This window comes from Lonchura striata, chromosome 21 (genome assembly GCF_050655825.1).
Source record: "Lonchura striata isolate lonStrDom1 chromosome 21, ASM5065582v1, whole genome shotgun sequence".
Taxonomy (NCBI): domain Eukaryota; kingdom Metazoa; phylum Chordata; class Aves; order Passeriformes; family Estrildidae; genus Lonchura; species Lonchura striata.
In genome coordinates, this window is record NC_140723.1 from 7,148,673 (window position 1) to 7,171,966 (window position 23,294).

Consider the following 23,294-nt stretch of genomic DNA (forward strand, 5'->3'; position numbering starts at 1 on the left):
TCCTGATCACTGAGGGTGAGGGGAAAATGTTCTTGAAACCTGCTCATTTGTAAAGCTGGGTTTTCTTTGGCTCCTTCCCTTTGGCTGGAGGCTAGGCTGCAGTTCATCCATTCTCCAGTTTGTCAGGCTCATTCCTGAAAGAGGAGCAATCCCAAATAAAACTTCAACCCTTCAGCCCCAATTAAATCTTCATTCTTATTTTTCCAGATGTGCTTTTTCCTGGTCTTCCAGAAATGGTGAAAAATAGTGTATTGGAGACAATTCCCTCTTTATCCTGCACTGTTCAGATGCAATAGGCTAAAAGCTGGAGATGGGAGGAAAAAACAGACTATCAGGAAGAGAAGCAGGTTGCCAGAGCATTTCCTTTTATAGGGAAATAAGTTTTGCATAGGTTTCTGAGAGCCTGTCTGCAATCAGGAGTGATTAAAAAGTCCTTTATCTGTTCAGAGAAGTTCCTGGATGTGGAACTGGGTGAAAGCAGACACCTGCAGCGAGATGCCTGGCTTTCCACTTGGGATTAGGAAATTAAAATTTAGCCCCATTTTATTCTGCCTGGCCAGTGTGTATTTCAGGGGACTTCGTGACCAGCTGCCTTGCTCTGTCTGTGTTCACTCCAGAAAGTCTCACCTTCAAGTCTGGGCCAATAACAATAACTTGGTCTTCCTTAAATTCTGAGACTAAATACTAAAGGATTTTATCAAACTTTCTTGAGCACAGGTGAGTGTTTGGTGGGAGATCATTGAAATACGTGTTTCTGCCACAGCCTGGGGCTCCTTCAGTCTTCCTTCAATCTTTGCAGGCCTTTTTTTTTTGTTCTTCCATACAGACAATCTCAGTCCATGTTCTTTGGGAATCTGCTCCTCCTGCTCTCCCTCAGATTGCTGCCCAGCTGCTTTTATTCTCCCACCCCCAGGCTGCTGTAGGCTGGGGATGTTTTTCATCCAAGCACTCCCAGTCTGAGATGATTTTCCTCCTGGGATAAGGAGTGATGTGTGTGCAGATCCACCATTCATCCCATCCTGCACACATCAGCTGTTGATAAGTACACAGAAGAGTAAATCAATAGATCTAAATCTCTAAGGGGGTTGAAATAATGGATCAGTAGAGAAAGGAGTCAAATCCCAAAGGTGAACTGAAGTCACAGAGAGATCCAGGAGTGTGCTTGGTGTGTGTCCTGCATGGAGGAGCTGCTGGGAGAGCAAAGCACGTTGATAATGGTGCTGTGCTGTCCCTTCCTTGCTGTTCCTAACAGGGAACATCCCTTTCCCCTTTTCCTGCTGTCTTTCCCTCCCTTTCCCATGAGCTTTTTGGATTTATCCAATTGACCTGTGTATCTTTTCTCTTTATTTTTCTCTTTGCCCTCCCCACCTTTGGTTTCTCCTCTCTATCCCACGCTGTGTCATCTCCCCCTTACCTTTGCTGCCTGTTTTGATGTTCCCAGGCTCACCCTGTTGTCCCTCCCCCCCAGCAGGTGCCCAGCCAGGTCCCCGAGCCCGTTCCCCCGGCGTTGGGAGCCGTGGAGAGCTCCCACCCCTCTGGCAGCGCCCCCGGCACCGCGGCCCCCGCCTCCAAACAAGGTCGGTTCATGGAGATTTCCTCCTTCATTATTTGGAATCATTTATTTTTTTCCCCTCCTTTCTTGTTTTAGTTGGAATATTTTTGGCAGGGAGACCAACAGGCAGCAGAAATAGGAGGGGAGGAACTTCTCTTCCTCCAGTGGAACATTTTAAGTGTGTTGCTAAGGCAATTAATTGGAATTTGCTAATGTGGAACTGGTTAAAAATAATTGTCTTCAGTCTTCTGTGTCCTAAATGTTGTTTCAGAGCACACAGAAGGAAGAAACTCCTCTCACCCAAGTGCCATCCTCCAGAACCCAGCGTGTTGTCAGGGAAACGCTTTAGCCAGAGAGGCTTTGGATCATTTGGGTAATTAGCCACAGCAGTGGCAGGGATCCAGAGGATCATATGGCTTCCCCAGAGCTGCTTGTGTGTCCAGTCCTGTAGGAATGGGCAACATTAACTAGGAAAAAACCCATTAGTATGCCAAGTGTCTCATAAAGCCCATAGCAGATTTTGCTGACTTTGGTAAAATTGGCACAGATGGAGTGAGTTTCTTAAAATTCCATTTCCTTGGACAGTGCTCTCAGGCACAGGATGGGATTATTTGGGTCCCTGCATGAGGCCAGGAGTTGGACTTGATGATCCTGATGGGTCCCTGCCAGCTCAGGATATTCCATAATACCCATTGGAAGGGAAATTTTTAAAACTGTTCAGGGACTTGTCCCAGGAGGCAACAGAGCAAGCCCAGGCTGTTCCACACTGGAGTTTGCAGCCATTGGAAGCTGCAGTTCCTGATGTGTGGCAGCAGGATGGGTGCTGGGGTACAGAGCTGACACCACCATCTGCTTCCCAGTTTCACCCATGGCATCACAGCCTCCAGGCCCTGCCTGGAGCAGCACGTGCAGGGACATCATGAGTTGCTGGGATTTTTATTTCAGAATATCATGGAGTGCTGGGATTTTTATTTCAGAGTATCATGGGGTGTTGGGATTTTTATTTCAGAGTATCATGGAGTGCTGGGATTTTTATTTCAGGGTATCATGGAGTGCTGGGATTTTTATTTCAGGGTATCCAGAGTCACAGAATCACCAAAGTCAGAAAAGCCCTCCCAGATCTTCAAGTCCAACCCAGCACTGCCATGTTCAGTACAAACCATGTCCCCAGGTTTTTTGCCCACACTTTTTTTTTAACACTTTCAGAGACACTGACTCCCCCACTGCCCAGGTCAGTGCCTGGCCATGAAGGAATTTTCTCAAAATCCAACCTGAACCACAACATGAGGCTATTTCCTTTTGTCCTGTTGTGTATTCCCTGGAGAGGTTTGCTAGAGGAAAACCAAGGCCCAGAGGAGCACAGCCCTAGAAAAGGGGACAAAGCAACATCTCTGGTGCTGCAGGTGCCCTGGATCCCAGCACAGTCACTGCTGGGAAGCCAAGGACAGTGTCCCTGGGGTTGCTCTTACAGCCACAGCGTGGACATCAGGGTCTCCCTTTTCCAGTGCTGTGCCTCTAAACTGCTGCAGTGTCTAGAAATTGGTTATAAAAGGCTGAAAAAGGACCTTTGGGGACTGGTCTGGTCCCATCTCCCACTTAAAGGCAGCCTGTGGCTCTGTGTAGATGTTGGTGCAAACCTTCAATGTCCCCAGTGTCACCTGAACAAGGCGTGGTGGGTCTGATGTCCCTTGGCTCTGCTGTGGCTGTGCTGCCTGAGCTCCCCTGGCTGTTTGGTGCTGCCCAGCTCTGGCACAGCTGCTCATCCCTGTCTCTGTCCCCTCTGCCAACATTCCCTAGACCCTCTTGCTGCCAGGGACATCTTTTGGACAGAGCTGGGGCTGAGCTGTAAAGTTGTGGAATCACAGATCATCTCCAGCCAGAAGGGACCTGTAAGGATCACCAAGTCCAACCCCCTGCTCCTCACAGGACTACCTACCACTAAATCATACGACTAGGAGTTCCTTGAACTCTCATCTTTGAAAATCCAGCACTTTCCTTCACAGTATTTAATCTCTCTGTATGGAAATGTGGATTTCCAGGACAAACAGGTCTTATCCCTTTTCTCTCTCTCTTTAACTTAATCCCTTTGTAGGCAGCTGTGAGTAAACTGGAAGTAAGTGTGTTTGCTTAGTTACATAGCTCTGACAGTACTGGTTTAAACATAAAGCAGGGCTTGACTGGGGTTTAACACTGATGAGCTTTCCTGTGTTTATCTCTGTTCCATCCCAGAAAGAGTCAAACATTTGTTCCAGTCCAAAAATTGCTAAAGAGCACATTTATGTAAGCACTGCAGGGAAAGCCCTGGAATAGCACCCAGCCATGGCTGGGGGCAGAGCAATGTAGGGGTTGGTGTCAGTAATTAACAGAGCCCATTAATTATTTTTAAACTGAACTAATGACTTTTGGGGAGCACTTCTGTTCAGAAATACATGCCAAGGTATCAACATGATTTTTCACTTTGATGTTGGGGGATCTTTGCTTTCAGAACAAGAGTAGTGACAGGTGGGGCTGCATGGCTGAAGTGCTCATTCAAACCAGTGTTGTTGTTTCTCCAAATCCCCTCTGCCCTGTCCATCCTATGGATCAGCTCTCCCTGTGCCCTTCCTCTCCTGTGCCCATTGGCAGCTGCTGAAGTTTGGGATCAGGATTTCATTGTGATTCTGTCACACCCAGTGCTGATTGTGCAGCTGCTTCTAACAGTGAGCAGCATCTGCCTGCTGCACTGGGCTCGGCTCAGGGTTGGGGCTGTGTGCTCTGCCAGCTCACCAGGATCTGCAGTCCCTTTGGCTTGGTCTGCAAGTCATTCCTGAGGCTGGATTTGGGATTGCATTATTTATATTCATGGTTGGTTTTTTTTAAAGACAAGCCTTTGGCATTTCATAGAATCCCAGAATGGTTTGGGTTGGAGGGACCCTAAAGCTCCTTCCATTCTGACCCCACTGCCATGGCAGGGACGCCTTCCAGTGGACCAGGTGTAGGAATTGCTACTACAATACCTTGAAGAATCCCATCTTTAGGTGCAAGTTCTGGTTCCTGGAGATGTCCCTGGTGTGTCCATGCCAGCCAGGCTGACAGAGGGGAGGATTCTGCTGGAGAATCCAGGTCAAGCCAGTGGCCGGGTCTGCGGAGCCTGGCTGCAGGCCAGGCTGGTGCAGGAGGTGCAGTGGGATAGAACTGCATGGAATCAGAGCTGCCCACATTTTTTGTGCTTGCAGAGGTTCAGGGGGATGTTTGGAGTAGTATTATCCTCTTTTTAAACCTCTTTCCAAATCTTGCAATGTATCAGACACGTAGAATGTACAACATGGTTTGTGGAGAACAGATTAATGTCAGACCCTGGAGTTTGGAAAGCTCCAAAACCTCTCTGCTGACACTGAGTCAGTCCTGGTGCCACCTCGTGAGTGTTTGCATTAGGACAAAAGATGGAAAAATGGCAGCGAGCCCAGCAATTATTGTCAGATAAACACTACAGAGCAGGAACAAATTCCTGTATCCAGGAAAATCTTCCTCATCCACTGTCCTGGCCAGTCTGTGCCACTGGGACCACCCAGCAGCCCAACAACAGCTCTTCATGAAGCAGGCAGTGGGGGCTGTCCCACTGGCTATGTGAAAGAATCTTTAAGGAATAATTTTGCAAAAATTGTGTTTATCAGGACATTTAAAAAAATCTCTTGATATTTCCCCTGGAACAGCCAGCGCTTCCTGTAAATACTTTCTAAATATAACATGAGGAATGATCTCAGCATATTTAGGAAGAGGGATTTGATCCAGTTGGGATGAATTGTGTTGATTTTTGTTTTCCCTCCCTAACTGTGAGTTGTTCACGTGACTCTGTAACAGTTGGCAAGGATGAGTCCTCCTCTGCCAGGACTTGGAGATTTGTTCTCTGGGATGGGGGTTCAAGTTCAGATTTGCTTCTCATCAGCCAAATCTGCTCCTCATTCTCTGAAATCCCTCATTAAATCACTTTCCTCTGGGATTTTGCACACACAACCTGTATCCATGACGAGAACATTGGCCAGACAAGGTGTGGTTTGAGGGAAGGGAGTTAAACCTCTGGTTTCAAACACAGCTGTGGATTTGTGCTGGTTTTATCTCTCAGAATTATTTTCTTAACACTTCAAATGCATTTGGTTGGTGGTTTTTTGGGTTTTTTTTGAGCATTCTCCTTTGACTCAGGGAGAGAATATCCAGGCAGTTGTTTATAGTGAGCTGCAAATGTCAGGAATGCTCCAGGAGTTCCTGCAAAGGATGTTCCAGTAATCAGAGGTGACGTGTTTTCTTCTTCCAAACCACTTCCTGCATCCTTTTCTTCCACTGAGCCTCCAGAATCAAAATCAGCTGTTGGGATACTCTTTCCCATCTCTTTCCTCACTTGTCATCCTCCTCCAAAGCCATGTCCCTGGATGCCTCATTAGGTTGATAAGCTACTGCTTGGCCATGGGCCTCTGTAATGCTGCTGGGGCTGCTGATGGCTGCAAGCAGAGCTCACTTTTGCTCCAGCTATTCCTAAAAGTGGGATTGATGCTCCAGGCAGTTTCAAATGGGTTCTCCTTCAAAAACCCTTCGGTTCTTTTCAGCTGAGCTGTTGAATAAGCCCCAAATGGAAATCCAGCAGAGCCAAACCTGTTCAGTTCTACCTGAATTTTGATGATTTACAGTTGGTTGTGGCCTTTGACTTCTAATCTGAAGAGCAGGTTTGTGCCTCTGGCTTTTCCAGAATTATTTTTGCTGGTGTAACATTGTCATGAAGGAGTCCAGTGTTCCTGCAAGATCCTAAATGATAATGGCTCATGCTTTTGTAGCAAAGAAGTGGGAAGCAGAGAGCTGCAGCAGAGCTTTGGGAGCTGTGTGATGGTCATGGCAGGGACAGGATCACCAGGTCTGTTGCTAATCATAGGAAAAGTGCAGGGACTTCTTTCTGCACAAGATTTTGGGGGTTGCGTTGATACATTTCTTCCAAACATCTAATCTAAATCTTCCTCTTTCAGTTTAACCCGTTCCCTGTTGTCCTGCAAGTTTTTGTCCATGTAAAGAGTTGCCCTCCTTGCTTTAATAAGCCCCCTTTAGGCACTGGAAAGCGGCAATGAGTCTCTCCAGATTCTCTCATCTCAGGATGGCAGAGATTGTATGTTCAAATTTAGATTCCCAGTGGGGTGCAGGGACCTCTGGTGTCTTCCCCAGAGCTCCTTGGCAGAATGCAGGCATGGGAACCAAGGGAGCCAAGGCACCGGGCAGGAACATGGAGTTGCCTTGCTGTTGATAATGGGTTTTTTTCTCCTTTCCTAGAAGAGAAGCCAAAACCAGACCCAGTATTAAAACCACCTTCTCCAGTCCTCAGACCAGAACCTGCTGGGGAGAAGAAAGATCAAGCTGGGCAGACGACCGAGGCCCCCAGCTCAGTGGAAACCCCGGCAGAACTTCCTCGTGCTCCGTCGCCAGCCCCGGCCGCTCCGGCCGCCGCTGTCCCCGCGGCTGCCGCTGCTGTCACCATGTCCAGCCAAGCCCTGCCCGCGGCTGACCCGGAGGACAAATGTGAACTGGCCTTCCCCAGAGAGGAGGCGATGCCTACCCCCAGTGCCACAGCCTGCCCGGAGCCAGTGGCCGCTCCTCCTGCGGAGGAGCCCGGTGCCGAGGCGTGCACAGAGCCCAGCAGTGCAGTAGCATCCCCCGGTGACGCCCCGGCGCAGCCGGCCGGGCCCGCTGGGGACAGCGACACGAGCAGCGCCGGGGCCGAGCCGGGGCCAGAGGTGGCTGAGGAGGAAGCTGCAGCGTTGACTGTGGAGGTGGAGCCCAGCGAGGCCCCCCCAGCAGAGGTGGAGAGCGCTCCATCACCTCCCAGTGCTCCTCTCGCTGCGCCCTCTCCTCCTCCCACCCCGCCGCCCACCCCGCCACCCCCGTCCCCTCCGCTTCCCATCGCTGCTGTCACCCCTACAGCTCCTTCTCCACCTCCTCTCCTGTCTCCGAGTGCCCTCCCTGTTGTCCAGGGAGATTTAGAGGGAGAGGAGAGCACAAGAACTACTCTTAGTGAAGAGGTAAAAGATACTGAAAAGAAGGAAGAGACAGAAGCAGATGGGCAAATGGAGGAGAGCCGGGAGGCTCTGACTGTGAACTCAAGCAGGAGTCCTGTCCCAGGTAAGCATTGAGCTCTGTGGGTTCATGCTGTGAACTGCAGGATGAAGGAAAAGGGCTTTTTCTTCTTCCAGTAGATGTTTCTGTTTCTGTTCTATCATCCAATAGACTTCTGTTTCTCTCTGCAAAAGAAAAAGCCTGGTGGGGCTGCATGGCTGCTGTGATTGTGAAATGCTGATCTTCGTTGGCCGGGATAGAAATCCCTCCAGGTTGTTCATAACTGGTCACTGACTGGCACGTGTGTCCCAGGCTGGGGTGGGCTCATGCTTTCATGGCAGCACAGGGCTGGTGGAGGGGGAGTGCAGAGCACACTGCTCTTCATGGAATCCCAGGATGGTTTGGATTGGAGGGACCTTAAATCCCACCCAGTGCCACCCTCTGCCATGGGTGGGGACACCTTTCACTGTCCCAGGGTGCTCCAAACTCCAGTGTCCCACCTGGCCTTGGACACTTCCAGGGACAGGACAGCTCCTCTTCCCTCTGAGGTGAGCAATTGGTCCAAGGGCCTGTTGCTCTGGATTTGGGACCCTGAAGCTCTTGGGATGAAGCAATTTCTAGAACTGCTGGAGTTGGGCCTTTTCCAGCTGAAAAAATGTGTCACGGTGTTCCCAGATGTGGGAAAATGAAATGGACCATTCACACTCACCCATACAACTGACAACCAGTGTCACACCAGTGTCACACACCTGGGTCACACCAGTGTCACACCAGGATCATGCTTCTGCTTTTCATTTGCAAAAATCACATGCAAGCAAAATGTACAATTTCCAATTTTAAATTTAAATTCTGCAGTTTACAGTTTAAAATTCACTAAAACTGCAATTTCTGCAACCACCTTTTAAAATCCAGCCTGTTCCTCCAAGTGTTGTTTCCTGCCTTTGGTTTCAGCCCTGCCACATCTCTGGTTTGGCACTGTGGCTTTAACAGTGCCAACTGTTTTAAACTCTGTGTTTCCTGTGGAAAATGGCTTTTTTTGCAGGACTTCCTGGAGATCAAATTGTGGAAAAGAAGTTAAATTATCAATTCCTTGTATTTGCTGCTGGAGGGGTATAATGGGGGCTGTTCTTCACACCCAGCAGTGTTAAAGCATTTCATGTGTCATATTTTCTACATCCTGTTCTGCAGTATTTTCAGTTCCTTGGAACCTGGTGAAGCTTGGACAAAGAGGACAAACAGTCAGTTGTGATCTGGATCATGTTGGTTTCATTTTTTTAAAGTAACATTTCATTTAGGTTTTTTTTAGTTTTTTTCTTTGATAGATGGGAAATGGGCTCAGAAATCTCAGCTCTTAAATGCCCTGAAAGGCTGAGATTGGCCCTGTTCCATGTTTGTGTGATGCTCAATATGCTGATTTTAAAATCCAGTATCTACAGATGAGAAGAAAAATCCCTTTACTACACCGACCATGAGGATTTTTTCCTGTTAATCTTCTTCTATTTTTATTTCACTCGGGTCATTTCACTGCTGTGGCACTTGTTGTTCTTTCAATCCGAGCTACTTCATAACCCAAATTAATTTCCTTAAAAAGGAGAGGAGAAATGGGACTCTGTAAATAAGGTTTTTCACAGGCAGGTTCCAGCTTGCAGTGTTATTACTGGCTTTGTAATGGCCTGTAGTTTAAATTAAAAAAAAATTAACTTACAGTGTTTGGGCTTTTAATTATGCAGAAGATTAATTTTAATGCTGTAATGTCATTATGCTCCAGAGCACACATTAGCCAAGCCATTGGCTTTGGCAACACGGAAACAAGGAGTTCTCAAGTCATGTAAAAGATGACTTGAAACCCAGATTTCTATTAAAAGCTCAGGGCTTCAAAGAAAGCACAAAGCTCTCCAAGTGGTTCTTTGTGCTCTACCCTTGATTTAATGATCCCGAACTATTGCATTTCTCTGCCAACCTTCTTTTCAGCAATAATTTTCCAGTTCTTTCTTGTTTCTTGGAGGGAGGAAGAGAGATTGAAATAACATCATCTGAGGCTGCCTGCTAATTCAGGAACAAGGAACAGCATGTCTGCCATATACATTGGAAAATCCAGATGCTGACCCTCAGGAGCAAGGAGAAAGGGTTATATTGTTGTGTTTTTCTTGGACTAAAGGCCAAGAGATTTTTTTTTTATGATCTCTGGAGTTAGGATTAAACCTGGGATAAGGGAAACTTCTCGAGCACGTGCTGGTAGCTGTGAGCTCTGTGACTTTGAGCAATATTTCTCTGGGGTTTTCAGCAGAATGGTGTTTTTATTGCAGAGCAGCTTGGCCACAAATCATGCCCCTGCTTTCCCTTTAAAGGGAGCTGAGCTGGGCTGGCTGGGACAGTGCTGGGACCTCTCAGGATAATCTCACTCCTGCAGCAGCTCCTCCTGCCTGTCCTTTTCATAGCTGTAACCTGGCCTGCCTGATTTGGGGAATGAAACCTTCCTCCCCTCCTCTCTGAGCTGCTGGGGCAGCACTGCTGAGGCTCCCAGGTGGATCCTGTATTTTGCACTGGAGGTGGCAGCTTTTTGGGGATGAGCAAAGGGATTTGCCTCTTCCTGTAGAGTTTTACAAGACACACCTTCTGTCCAACAGTCAAGGAAACCAGACTTGGATTTTTTGCTCTGTCAATCTCTGTGGCGAGAAAGAAAATACATTAAGACTGTTAAACATCTTTAGACTGCAGCAGTTCTTTTTTTACATCTCAGCAAAAGGACTTTGTCAGTGTTTGCAGGGAGGGGCAGGAGCTGAATTAATCCTGTAGGGATCCAGTCCTCCTTTTCCACTGGCATTAGGTCTCTACCAGATTTCCAAGGTCAGGGAATTCTGCTGGAGCAGCCTTGTTGTATTTTACACTGAATTCTACCTGCTCTGAACACCCTCACAGTGAAGTCAGCAGCTTTGGTGGTTCAGTCTGTGTGTCTGAGTGACTGGATCATCATTCCCTGCTCATCAGCACCACTGCTTGTGCATCCTGATGAAATGGGGAGGATGTGGTGGGTTTCAGAGCACTAAACCACTGAGCAGTGCAGGCTGTTGCACCAGGGATGGTTTCTTGCTGCTTACCATGTTTGTGGTCTGAGCATCCAAAGGGGACACGTTTCCCCTGTTCTCAGGGTACAGGTTCTGTTCCTGCCTCCTCAGGAATTTTTCCCTGAAATTTTTAGGACAGGCAGAGCTGTTATCTGCAAGGGGCAAGAGCACATGCTTTTTACAGTAATTAATTCCTCCTCATCTGCTCTACAAGGAGAAAAATTGTATCAAGAGAGGACCTGGGCTCTAGTTCACACTAAAAACATCACCCTGGCTAAAGGTCATCAATGACTGTTGCTTTTTATTAGATTCTGGGGTTCCTGTAACTACAGTGAGGGACCAGCATTTTCCAGGCAGCAAAACAGGAAAAGTGTTGTTGGTAGAGTGGAATTTCTGCAGAAGGTGCTACCAGAGACCTGAGGCCTTTGATGTTACCATTCTATCATGGCTATTAAAAGAAGCAAAGAGGAAAACAAGAGACTGATGTGTCTCAAACAGAACTCCTTGGGACACAGGAAGCTGAAAGAACTTAATACACATGGAATTCAAAGGGCTGTTTCTTGCAGAGCTCGTTTATGAGACATATTTCTGTATTAAATAGCCCAGCTGTGGCAAGTCCTGGAGTTTCTGAGCTGAGGAGGCTGTAACGAGCAACTTGGGCTGTAATTGGAAATACCTTGGAGACATTTCTCCAGCACCAAAACCTGGAGAGGCAGAAACATAAATCAGGTGTCGCCTTTTTCTTGATTTGCTGCCATAACCACTGGAATATATTTTCTTTTCCATAAGCTGGAAGGCAATGGTGAATCTTTGCTTTGGTCTTTCATGGCATGTTGGATAATAAAATAAAAATGTAAGAGCTGGTATTAATTTAGGCTTCACAGTTGGCACCACATCAGAGAGGAGAGGCCTCGTGTCCCGCTGGACGGGCCGTGAGCTCGCGGGTGGGTAAATCCTGTGGGAAGATATTCCACTGGGAACGTGACACAGCTGGAGAAAGGGGTGAGGGAGCTTTGGGCCTGCTGAGCAGATCCCTGCAGGGGTGGGGTTAGCACTGGCAGTGGTGCAGTCTGGAATTAAGGGTTTGTTCCTCTTTCCAGTCCTAAAGTAAATCTCTTATCCCTCCTGTTATCTCCCTCGCCTTTGGAAGCTGTGATAAGAGCTCAGAGTGTTGGTTGGGTTTCCGGTGTCCCTTTTCCAAAGGAATTACATGAGCTGAAAGCAAGGTCTGGAAGTGTGAATAGTGGCAAAAATGAATCTGCATTTGGGCAGGACTTAAGCTGTTGGAGAGGACATGAAGTTGCTCAAACTGGGGACAAGAAAATGGAAAAGAAGACCAGAAGTGTCTGGAGTTGTCCCTCTCCAAGAGCCAAACTGGACACATTACTTTGTATTTCCCTACAGCCTCACAGATGAAACTCCATCTTCAGATGATAACACCATTGTCCTGTTGGATTTGGGGTTTGGGAACCCAAACTCCCATCAGTGCAAATTCTCCTTTGAGCTCCTGCAGCAGAAATGTGAACTTGACAGAAAAAAAGGAATCTGGTGTCTGCTATTTTAAGAGTGGGGAAGATTGAGCAATGTCTCCAGAGATCTCTGGAGATCCACCTTGGGCAGCTCCACAACACGGCCAGGGGTTGGAACCCCCAGGCTGATGGAAGTTGTGGGATTTAAAGCAAGACTCATTCGGGAGGCTTGGCAGGATTGCAGCCTCTACAGAGCTTACTTTTGCCAAAAAAAGGTGGAAAAATGTATACTTGAGCAGCAGTAATGTTCACATCCTGACAGCTGAGGAAGGAAATACCCGGACCTTTGCCAGCCCCAAATCCATGACCCCTGAATTTATTTCTGTGCAGTTAAAAATGAAATGTTATTTTATGCTGTAGATGGTTTCCATGGTTTGAGTTTGAGGGCAGTGAAATTCTGATTAAGAAGTTTGGGACTGATCAGTTAAAATATTTGGCTGTGGCAAAATTGAGGTTGTTGCTTTGCAGGCCTAATTCATTCTTGGAGAAACCCCTGGAAGTGCACAAGTGGCATCATCAAAGAAGACTGAAAGCAGCCCTTTGAAAAGGGCTCACTTTTCACTGAGTTTTTAGCAGATTTTGTGATGGAAGCCTGTCTTAGATCTGTGCTTTGCTGAATTCCAGAAATTACCACGTGCATGGACACTGCTCATCCCCAGCCCTGGTTTTGCCCCTGGACACGGAATAACTGGGCTGTTCTTGCCAAGGGAGCTGCCAGGAGCAGCAGTAAAGGCTGATCCCAGCTGGGGGAGACAAAGCTGTGTTGCAGTCTGGGCCTGCCTGGACTCCCCTCCTTTGAGTCCCAGGAAATTTGGGATTTGGGCTCTGCCCTGCCCTTAAAGCCTCTCCATAGGGAGATGCAATGGGTGGGATGGGCTGGACCTGGAGCTTGGGAGATCTGGGTGAGTTTTCCAGCCATTTGTTCTGTGAATACAGAGATGATGTTTGAATATTTAAATAAGACTTTCCTTTTCTAATTGGGGTGTTCAGCCTCAGGGTAAAAGTCTTCCATCAGCACCAGTAGCTCCTGTTGCTCTTTGGGCTGGGGCCTGGATGTGGTGATTCCCACAGGAATCTGCAGAGTGGCTGCAGGTCCATGGTCACCCTCCAAACAGAGAAACACTCTGGAGAAGCCACAGAAGCTCGTATGTATTCTCTGGGGCAGTGGGAATGCAGCAAATCCCATTTGCTCCATGCCCTTAGGAACAGAGTTGGCTGTTACTAACTCTTTTTATTTATCCATAGTGAAGAACCTTTCAAAATTCTGTTTTATTGTGATAAAGGAAGTACACACTGGGTTTTTCCACAGTGTCTGCTGGAAACCAAAGGCCAGAGCTGGAAATCTGTTTGCAGTAATCTTCAGTCACAAAATCAATCCCATTTACACTCTGTTAACTGAGCATGTGTGCCTGGGATCCGAATTTAAGCTGGGAGCATTTGCCACAAATTAGGAGCAGATTGGATTAATGGGTTTGTCTCCTCTTAATATATTGTGTGGTTTCTTCTACTCTTTAGAGGGAAAACACGATTGGAGTAAATCAGTGCTGATCTTGGGAATACTCTGTGGTGTTTCCTTTGACTCAGTTGGCCAGGGAGATCATTAATGCTGGAGTTATGAACCTGCTTTTAAATTGAAATATAAATCCAGCTCAGGGCAGTGCTGCAGGATTGAAGGAGTTTTCCTTTTGGATGAGATACTGTAAATATGGGCTTGCTTATGGTTAATATTATAACAGTGGTAATTCTTGAGAAAAATATGTTGAGAACAACCTTCTCTCCCAGCCAGCAGCTGATCCTTCTAAAAACTTGACTTCCTGAAGGTTTTTTCCCCTGCATGATCCTTGTGCTGTTGGCAGTGACCTCCTTGCTACCCCAAGTGCAATTTGGAGCTTGAATGAGCAACTTGTAAAACAATTCTTGTGTTTTCATGTCATTCTGATGATTGTTACTGCTGCATTGAAGGCCGAAGTGGTTGAATCAAGCTGAATCCTCCACAAGGCTGAGCTGCTTCGTTGTCCTGTGCCTCAGACCAGCCCCTGAGAGGGAAGCTCATCACTCACAGCCCCATCAGCTCCGTGTCACTCAGGGTTGTAACAGATGCACGTTTACCTTGCAGCCCAAACCGCTGTAACTGCACCAAAGACCTGGAAGAAACCAAAAGACCGGACCCAAGCCACTGAGGAGGAGACAGAGGCAGAAACAGAGGTGAGAGGGAACCAATGTCCTGCTTTACCCAAATTTAAAGATGGTGTTCCTCTCTTGAAATTGTACTTTAGAGACGTTGCTTCCTCGTTGTCTCACAGGGCAGTTCTGGGGAGGAGCTCTGCTGTTCCTCAGCATCCTTTAGATAACAGGTGTCAGTCTTCTTCCTTTTAAAGCTCTTCAGTTTTCTTTGGGTTTGCCTAATGTAATGACTGATACAGTCATAGAATCACAGGCTGGTTTGGGTTGGAGGGGCTCTTAAAGACTCATCTCATTCCAACCCCTGCCACAGCAAGGAGCACCTTCCTCTAGAAGATTCCACTAAATTTCCACCAGCCTCCCAGCACTGAAGAACCCCTTTCAGTGAAGGGTGAGGGAAAAGTGGGTTTGGATCCCTGAGCTCTGCCCCATTTTGGTTTCAGGCCACCATCCTGACATTTGGCAGGTTATTCTGTGCAGGGATATCATGGCCAAGGATAGTTTTTCTGATGACCAAGTGATGGAGAAGCTGACAAAGGAAAATGCTGAAGTTTTCAGGCAAAACCACATCAAGAGTGATTAGATGAGTAAAGAAAACCTCCCTCACTGCTATTCTAGTAGGGATATTGCAGCAGGGGCCTGTGCTTAATATCCTGGGTCAGTATGAGGTTAGAATCGATCAGAAAGGAAGCAAGAGAGTAAAACTGTGGATAAAAGCTGAGGTTGGTCAGATGTGGTGCAGAGCAGGAGAGCAAAGGGGCTGCACCAGGAGGTTCATCCTCCTCTGGAGGAGTCGTGTCTCCTGCACCACCCAGCAGTTCCACTGGGGAATTCTTCAGAGAATTCCCTTGAAAACTCTGCAAGAAGTATTTCAGGATGTGGTGCTGTCAGGTAGGGAGGCAAACGTTTGGGAGTTTCCTCTGGAGCATCCTCAGTGAAGTTTTTCCTTTGTTCAGTGCTGAGAGGGGCTGGGATTTCTCCCGGGAGAAGCACATTCCGACGCCTCCTCGTCTGAATGCACAATCAGGCTGTGTCCTTGGAGAGCTCTAAAATTAACAGCCAGGGATACTATTAATGCTTTTTCCTGAAACTGAGATACTGGAATTGTGGCTGGATCTCACACTGCCTTCCTTAGTGGCATCTGCTCCAGTTGGCAGCAGGCATTGAAAGGAAGAATCCCCCAAAATAAGCACCATGTGCCCTTTACCATCCCTTTGTCATGGACGGTAGGAGAAAAGGAAAGCAGAGTTGTGTTTCTAGGCTGGGGTTGGTCATGGCTTAACAGTTCCCTCCATCCAATCCCATGGGGATTTCATGGGCAATGCTGAGTCTTTCCAGTTGCACCCTTCATTATCGGTGGGTTATCCATGGGAATGAGCTGATAAATCACCCAGTGGCTCAGTGTGGTGTTCCATATCCCTGTGTAAGATGCATTAGTATTCCTGCTGCTCCCAAAAATGCAGTGTGAATCCATGAAGAGCCGTTTCACGTGCACTGAATTTGTCGAGGTGTTTCTAACGAAACCTCTGCTTCTCTCGGTGCTCCAGCCGAAGGAGGAGGAGGAGGAGGAAACTTCAGGGGACAAAGTACTTGAATCCGACCAGGAGAAAATGAGCCATGGGCTTCAAGCAGAGAGGGAACCCTCAGAGCTCAAAGCAGTGAAAGGCGTGGAGGAGAACGGGGAGCAGGAGGCAGAGCCGGTGCGGAACGGCGCCGAGAGCGTCTCGGAGGGCGAGGGCACCGACGCCGCCTGCGGCTGCACGGAGAGCCCCGGAGAGGGGCCCGGGTACCAGTACAAACCAGGTAGGTCCTGCTCCACCTGCTCCTCTGCCTCCCTCCTGGCCAGCACCCCGAGTGCCATCCCTACAGGAGTTCCCACTGGGGCTGGAAGGGGATTTAGATCCGCCGAGATTTGCAACCCAGCAGGTCCCGAGAGATCTTCCAGGGCGGCGAAAGGGGGAAATGGTTTTTGTCTTGCTGGTCGTGGTCAAGAGAAGAGAAAATCCCTAACTTCTTGAAATTTTTGTGTATTTGGATGCTGGCTACAGCACAGTGGAAATGAGAGTTGATTCCTGTGTGATCCACAGCTGGAAATTATCCAAGAAATTCCACATAAACCAAAATACTTCTGAAATAAGAGGTGGTTAAATAAGAAATGAAAGTGTTCATTGGGTCCTAAATACAAATATGCGTGTTCATAAAGATTTAATTTCCTGGCTAAACAGTTGCATGGATGTTTGGATTTGTAGAAAAGTAAGGAAGAGAAACAGTTTGTGGTTTTCAATCCAGGCACTGCCCAGCTCAGCCCCATTGATTAGGGTATCGGATATCTATAGAGTGTTTTTGTTATTTATCAAGACGCAACCTTTTTATTATTTATGAAGATTTTGTAATTTATGGACCTAAACCTCAGTTTAATCCACCTCATTTAGAGAGAACTTGAGACCAGCTTCTCAGTTGCTCCCAGTTTTTAAGCAATTTCTTATTCAAATGCTTCACATAAAGTAGACATTTTTTGAGAGCCCAGAAATTAAAGAGTATAATAATAGTAAGGAGGGACCTGGAGAACCTGATGGGCAAGGAGCACCACCATTAAGGGACTTCACTGCAGTGGTTATTTGTGCACCACTTGGTTCTGACAAAGACCTCAATTGCTTTGGTTTTATTAATTCAGCACAATCATATTGTGAGGGGAAAACACAGAGGCCTCTTGATAGCTCATCACACTGAGGGTACCTGAGCAGTTCACTAGCCAAGCACTTCCTGAAGTTAATCCATAATTCATCAGCTGATGCAGTCAGAACAATCCCAGTTGTGTCCAGATGTCCTTTCACTCAGCTGGAAGGTTTGGATGGATCTCTGGGAAAGCAACATACATCAGACTTGTGCAACAGTCCTTGATTTCGGCTCTGCTCTTCTGAGAAAGGGGAATTTCTGCCTCTGGAGGAATTCTGTATTTGATCCCTGTCTCTCCCTGCATTGGGGATCCTTCTTGTAATGCTGCCTGGCTGCTCCTCACATTAAAACAGCTCATTGAGAGTTTTCCAGGAGAAGGAAACTATACATAAACTGCTTGTTGTTGTGTTGGAGCTTTTCCACGGTAAATGACAGGTACAGGCCAGGAATTCCAGCCAGGATCCAGCCAAACCATTTCTGCACCCCTGTATCCTAAAGCTCTGTAGAAACAAAACTACATAAAAAGCTAAAATTCACAATCACTTCTGTGTATTTTCATTCCCAGTTATTAAAACCCATCGTTGGAGTAAGTCCCTGCTCGTGGCCTCTGCAGGGGTGCAGATGGTGAGATCCCAGAGATCCAAAGCCAGGGGTCAGGGAGTGAAATAAATACCTGAAGGGATTATGAATGCTAAATAATGCAGTCTGGTATGAGGGAGATCCAAAGGCAGCATCTCATACAGATGTTTTCCTTCAGATAAAACGTGTTTTCTTCCCTAATTTCAAACAAACTGTGTGGCCAGTGCCAAAAGTCCCATCTCCAGGCCACCAGAGGCTGACTTCCCTTGTGCTAAAGTGGCTGTATGTTTATGCTTTCATTTGCCCCAGGCAGAGTCCTCCACACCCAAAAAGCCCCATGTAAAATAGATGGAAAGTTGTAATTCCCAGATCATGGCCTGTGGTTGTGGCTTCTCGTTTCTGCCTGTTATCTCCAGCATGGGTTGTTCACAGTTCCATGGTTTCACATTTTCAGAGGGTGTTTTTGTCCCATGCTCTGCTCTCCTTGACTTCATGTTTCTGGCTTCCTTTTACACCAGACAAACCCCTTTAACTTCCTTATTTTCACACAGAACCAGGGAATTGTTCTCATTCTGCCATATCCCACAGGAGAGCAAAGTCAAAGTTAGATACATGGGTTAGAACTGGAATTAGTGACCAGATCCAGGTGTGGTGGGACCTGGCTCTACACTCTCTGTTATTCATATCCTTTTAATGTTGGGTGTGTTGCCCTCCTCTCTCCCTTCAAAACGAAAATCAAATTAAATTGAAATGTCCCAGTCTGGTGCAGCAGCTTCATCCCTTTGGATTTACCAGACCCACATCTGGGTGAGCAGGGGTTTGTTTCCTGTGACTCTCAGGGACTTCTCTCCCTATAGAGCAGTGGAAGCCCCTGGACCCTGAGGGGAAGAAGCAATACGACAGGGAATTCCTGCTGGATATCCAGTTCATGCCTGCCTGTATCCAGAAGCCCGAGGGGCTGCCTCCCATCAGCGACGTGGTGCTCGACAAGGTGAGAGGAGAGCCCATAAAACAGGTATGTGCAGGGTTTTGATATAAATAAAGATCCATAATGCCTCATTCCTGAGCCATTTCCATGCCAGGTTTTAGTGGGAAGTGGGAATAGTTGGTCTCATCACAAAATTCTACAAATAGAGGTGTTGGTGCCTGATGAATGTGCACAGATGATTAAAAACTGAAGCGTTTTTGATAGTCTTTATCTAGATTAAGTTATACCAGGATGTTATTAAAATTTAAAATTACCCAGCCGTGAAGAGCTGAAGATCCAAGCAAGGCTGGATGGAGAGACAGTGGCTTCTATTAGATCAATTAATTGATCTATTAGATCAATTAAAAAGCAGAGAGAAGCTTTTGGGCAAACTGTTTTTTTGACCTGAAGCAATTTCTTCACTATTTATAAGCTGATCTAATAAAAGATCCTTAAGAGCTCCATTCTCAGGCAGTTTTGGGATTTCTCTCCAGCCTCATCTCAGAGCTGATTGTTTCTGCTGGAGGTCTGGGCTTAGTGAAACACTTGGGATTTCTGAGTGCTGACACCAAGGCCTCGTTCTGCTCTCACTGAGAGCTGGAGAGTTCCTTGACTTTGATGGAGCCACAACAGCCTCACTCATGAGACTCAGGGATGTGGGTGATCCTCGTGTGCAGAAACATTTCCGCTCTGAGTTTCATACCCAGGCAAACTGTAAAACACAGCTTTATTGCCAAAATTATTTCATCTACCTTCTATTTTCCCATGATTGTTTCTCACCGTTCTGTGTTTGAGCTTCCTGGGCTCAGTTGCCCATCTCTCGTGTTGCCAACTCCATAATCCTTGAAATGTTTCTGAGCTCTTCCTGTTTCCTCAATAGTCTCCTGAAGATGTGTTTTAAATTAAATGTTTATTTTTAGCATAAGTGTGGCTGCCTAAAACTTGAGTAGTTTGTTAAAAGCTTTAATTTGGCTGTTAAATATGACTGTGATGGTGTAGCAGATGCTGTCTGTAGATTGCATGACCCCTGAGCAGCCCCTGTTTGTGTGCTCTGCTCACGGCACAGATCAACCCGCCCAAATTGCCGCTGAGGACTCTGGACCCCCGGATCCTGCCACGAGGCCCCGACTTCACACCAGCCTTTGCTGATTTTGGGAGGCAAGCCCCCGGGGGAAGAAACGTGTCTGGAAGTGTGAGTTTACCCCAACTTGCTCATTTAAAAACTGGTATTAACACCGATGAAGTCCTTCCTCAGGCCGGTGGGCCTCTTCCAATGCGCCGGTGGTTCTGGTTTTGTCAGCATGACTGCGGGGGTGATGTTTGCTTTGCTGACAAGATGTAGGGGAATTGGAAACAGTTGTGGATGTTTGTCATGGGTAGCTGTTGTTTGGGAAGGGTTTGTCTCCTTCCTGTTTCCCTGTGGGAGAGGTGGAAGCGTTTCCACACCAGGACCCGGCAGTCGCGTGTGCGGTCGCGCGTTCGTCGTACAACAAACCCGGCGTCAGTGCGTCAGCCTGGGGGCTGTGCTGCAAAACACACCCACAGAGCAAAGAGATTTTACTAACAAACAAAATACAGCCAGCACCTGTGTGTTCCTGCGTTCTCTGTGCTTCCACATGTTGCTTTGGTCACTTTATTCCTTGTTTTCCCACCTTTTCTGCTGCTTTTCTTTCATTTTCCCTTCTTCTCCCTGTGTCTGGCTTTGCCCACACTCCGAAATCCCCCTGTGAGCTCTTCACTCCTGCCTCTGCCATGTCTTTTCCTGGGGCATGGGTGCCCCCAGCACGTGCTACCCCGTCAGTGCCACTGGAGGAGGACATCATTAGGGACAATCACTGATTTTCAGCTATTGAGCTGCTTCTGCTGTGTCCATCTGGATGTGTCTAACAACACAGCCATCGTGGAGCTTTCAAATCTGCTGGTTCCAGAAGAGTTCCTTGAATCACCCCAACTTCAAATGCACAGCTTTCCAGGAGTCGTACCCAAAGATTTTGGGTCAATGTAATATTTTTGGTTTGGGATCATCCTCATGGCCGGTGCCTCAGTTCCGGGCTGCACGTCTGTGTCTTGGAGTTGCTTCGGTGCCACAGTTTCTCTTGGAGCACCACCTGGTCCACAGAACCTCGTGAGATCGCCAGTGCTTCCCATGCTGGCTGTGCTGCGGCGCCTCCTCTCCTGTCAGTGCTGTGTCCCGAGCCCTGCGGCGCCCGGGTAACGCGGCTGTCGCTCTTTGTCTCTCCACAGGCCTGCAAAGTGCAGAGCACCCCTGGATTGCCCTCCCTGGCTCGGTGTGGGCCCCCAGCATGCCCTCTCTTGGTCTCGCCTCACCCACCATTGAGGAACCTGCCAATAGGGGTAAGCCAAATCCCCCCCTCTCCCTCCAGACTTTGCACCTTTTTGTAGAGTTGCCTTTTTTTCCCCACCACCCGCTGTTGATAAAGAACGACTGGCAGAAAACTTTACAAAAAGGTGCAACCTTGTTTAAAAAAAAACCGAAACAAGACTTGCGTTGTACCCCTCTAGGCAGTCTTCAGTGGTGGGTGGGACATCACCAGCTGAGGGCATGCTGGCACGTTGGCCCGAGCGGGATCCGCGAGGGTCTGCACTTTGCAGACCTGTGGAAAGGGGGAGAAAAGGTAAGTCCCGCTTACCCCGTTCATTTGGAGCATTCAGCACGTAACATACATCTTACATTTGCACCTTTGCAGAGCAGAGCCTCTCCTTGCCTTGTTCTGGAGGAGGGCTGGAAGGTGACGTGGTTTAACCAGCCTGTCCTCGACGCCGGCGGTTGTAGGATCAGAGGGTTCTGAGCCCCAGCAGTGGCAGACGTTCCCCTCTCGTGACGCATGGCCACCCCTGCGTGTGCGCTGCCTGTCCCCAGCCATCCCACCTCTGCACAGGCCATGCCATGAACCATCAAACCACTGCCTCTTCCTTGCCCCAAATAACATCGAGCAGCTCAGCGCTAACCGCTTCCGGCACGTGGAGAGTCTTTTGTTTTGCTTCTTTGGCTTCTGTCTTTGTTTCCCACTTTTTGCTTGAACGTGTTTTATGACTGTCTCTGCCACTAACCAAAGTTGCGCCGGACGGCAGCGGGGTGGAGCTGCACAGGAGCAGAATGCAGCTGGGAAGGTTCTTTGGTGTAGGCAGGGTTAGGTGAGCGTGCCAGCTGAGGAGATGCAAGCTCAGAGACGTGGGGCTGGAGCAGATGGGTCCGTCCCTGCACGGGCTGCGTTTGCTTTGTCCTTCCTGAGAGGTGGTGGAAACTGAAATCACCTCAACCCCTCCCACCATCGAGGATCAATTTCACTGTCTGCATTCAAAGCCTCTTATAGAGGAAGAAGCACTTCCTTAATTCCTTGGATGGTTTCTAAAGTATTTCCATGGCCTGTGGCCTGAGTGGGAGCACCAGGCCACTCCATGCTGCTGTGGGTCTTTGGCTCCCCTGCAGGAGTCTTGTACCTGTGTCTTCCTGCTTTCCTTTCGTATCTTCCTCTGGGAAAGAGGTCACTCAGATTAATGCAGGAACACCTGGTGCTTGTCCCATGCTCCAGAACCATTAGTGTTTACAGGAAGCCAGGCCTGAGCTCAGGCACCTCTTTAATTTGCTGTATAAATCTGGAGCCAAAAACCCCAGACCCCTAGACAATTTCTCTTAAAAATTAGATCCATCTATTATGTTATTACATCTTCAAAGGATGCTTCTGTTCACTGACTGAAAACCTAATCACACAGTTTGAACTGATTTTATTCACAGATATTAAAAACATACAGTCTCAAAGAAAGTCTTTACTGTGTTGATGCTTGAAAGGTCTGGGCTCAAAGGCAGCCAGATGCGAGGAGGTGACAGGTGACACTCTGGTGTTCCATGCATCCCTCAGTTTTCCAAGGGAGTCACCTCCCTCAGGGGTGGGTGTTTGCTGAAAAGGAACATTTGCATGGACCCGTGCCCGAGGAAGTGCCGACTCCGTCCCACGCGTTACAGCCTGGCTGGCTGGGAGGTCCTTCAGACCAGAGCTGCCTCTGTGCAGGAGGTGGGATGGCTGCAGGTCACCTCTCCTTGGCTTTGCCCTGTTCTGGGGGGAATGAGCTCAAAGGTTTGGGTTTTCAGGGCACGCTCCAGCCTGGCTCCCATGACAGAGCTGTCCACAGGCAGGAGGTGTGTGCTGAGCTGTGGCACACGTGGCTGTGGCCAGTCAGTTTTCTCTGACATCATTGTCTGGTGGAGGGAAGTCTCTTCTCTGCACCTTTGCAGCGTGGTCAGAGCCTGGGCTGCAGAACTGTGCAACACCAGAGGTGATGTGTGAAGGCAGGGCTGCTGTCAGGCCTTGCTGAGCCAGACCAGTGTCAGCCAGGGCTCAGGGTGGGAGCAGAGAGGGGACACAGGGAGAGATCAGTGTCTGCTTTAGGAAGGTGTCTGACACAAAAACTTCCTGAAGGCTCCCTGTTCCACTGTTGACTCCTCAGGAGTGATCAGCTGGTGCAGTTGCGCTACAAGAGGTTGGACTTGATGATCTTGGAGATCTTTTCCAAGATAAATGATTCGGTGAATTAAAGCATTCATGGGGCTTGTGCCCTGTGCAGTTTGAATAATCTGCTGGGCTATTTCTGTGCGTGGCAGGGGATGTGAACAGGGGTCTCTGTAAATTGAGGGGAGCTCAGTGACACCCTGCTCC

General features: G+C 48.0%; 1 protein-coding gene across 28 annotated transcripts in view; it reads left to right on the forward strand.

The window, feature by feature from the left end:
* The window catches only part of EIF4G3 (eukaryotic translation initiation factor 4 gamma 3), a 143,256-nt gene that overhangs the window by 91,485 nt on the left and 28,477 nt on the right, over window positions 1–23,294 (forward strand). For 22 of the 28 annotated variants that reach the window (XR_014949729.1, XM_085558445.1, XM_085558453.1 and 19 more), the window contains 7 exons: window positions 1,469–1,577; window positions 6,842–7,687; window positions 14,332–14,420; window positions 15,944–16,199; window positions 18,509–18,666; window positions 19,685–19,810; window positions 20,863–20,973. Coding sequence is in view for 27 of the 28 variants with exons in the window: in XM_085558445.1 (XP_085414571.1) it covers window positions 1,469–1,577; window positions 6,842–7,687; window positions 14,332–14,420; window positions 15,944–16,199; window positions 18,509–18,666; window positions 19,685–19,810; window positions 20,863–20,973 (1,695 nt within the window). In the remaining variant the exon portion in view is untranslated. The remainder of the gene's footprint in view (window positions 1–1,468; window positions 1,578–6,841; window positions 7,688–14,331; window positions 14,421–15,943; window positions 16,200–18,508; window positions 18,667–19,684; window positions 19,811–20,862; window positions 20,974–23,294) is intronic. The other 6 variants (XM_085558434.1, XM_085558443.1, XM_085558449.1 and 3 more) reach the window with 2 other exon arrangements.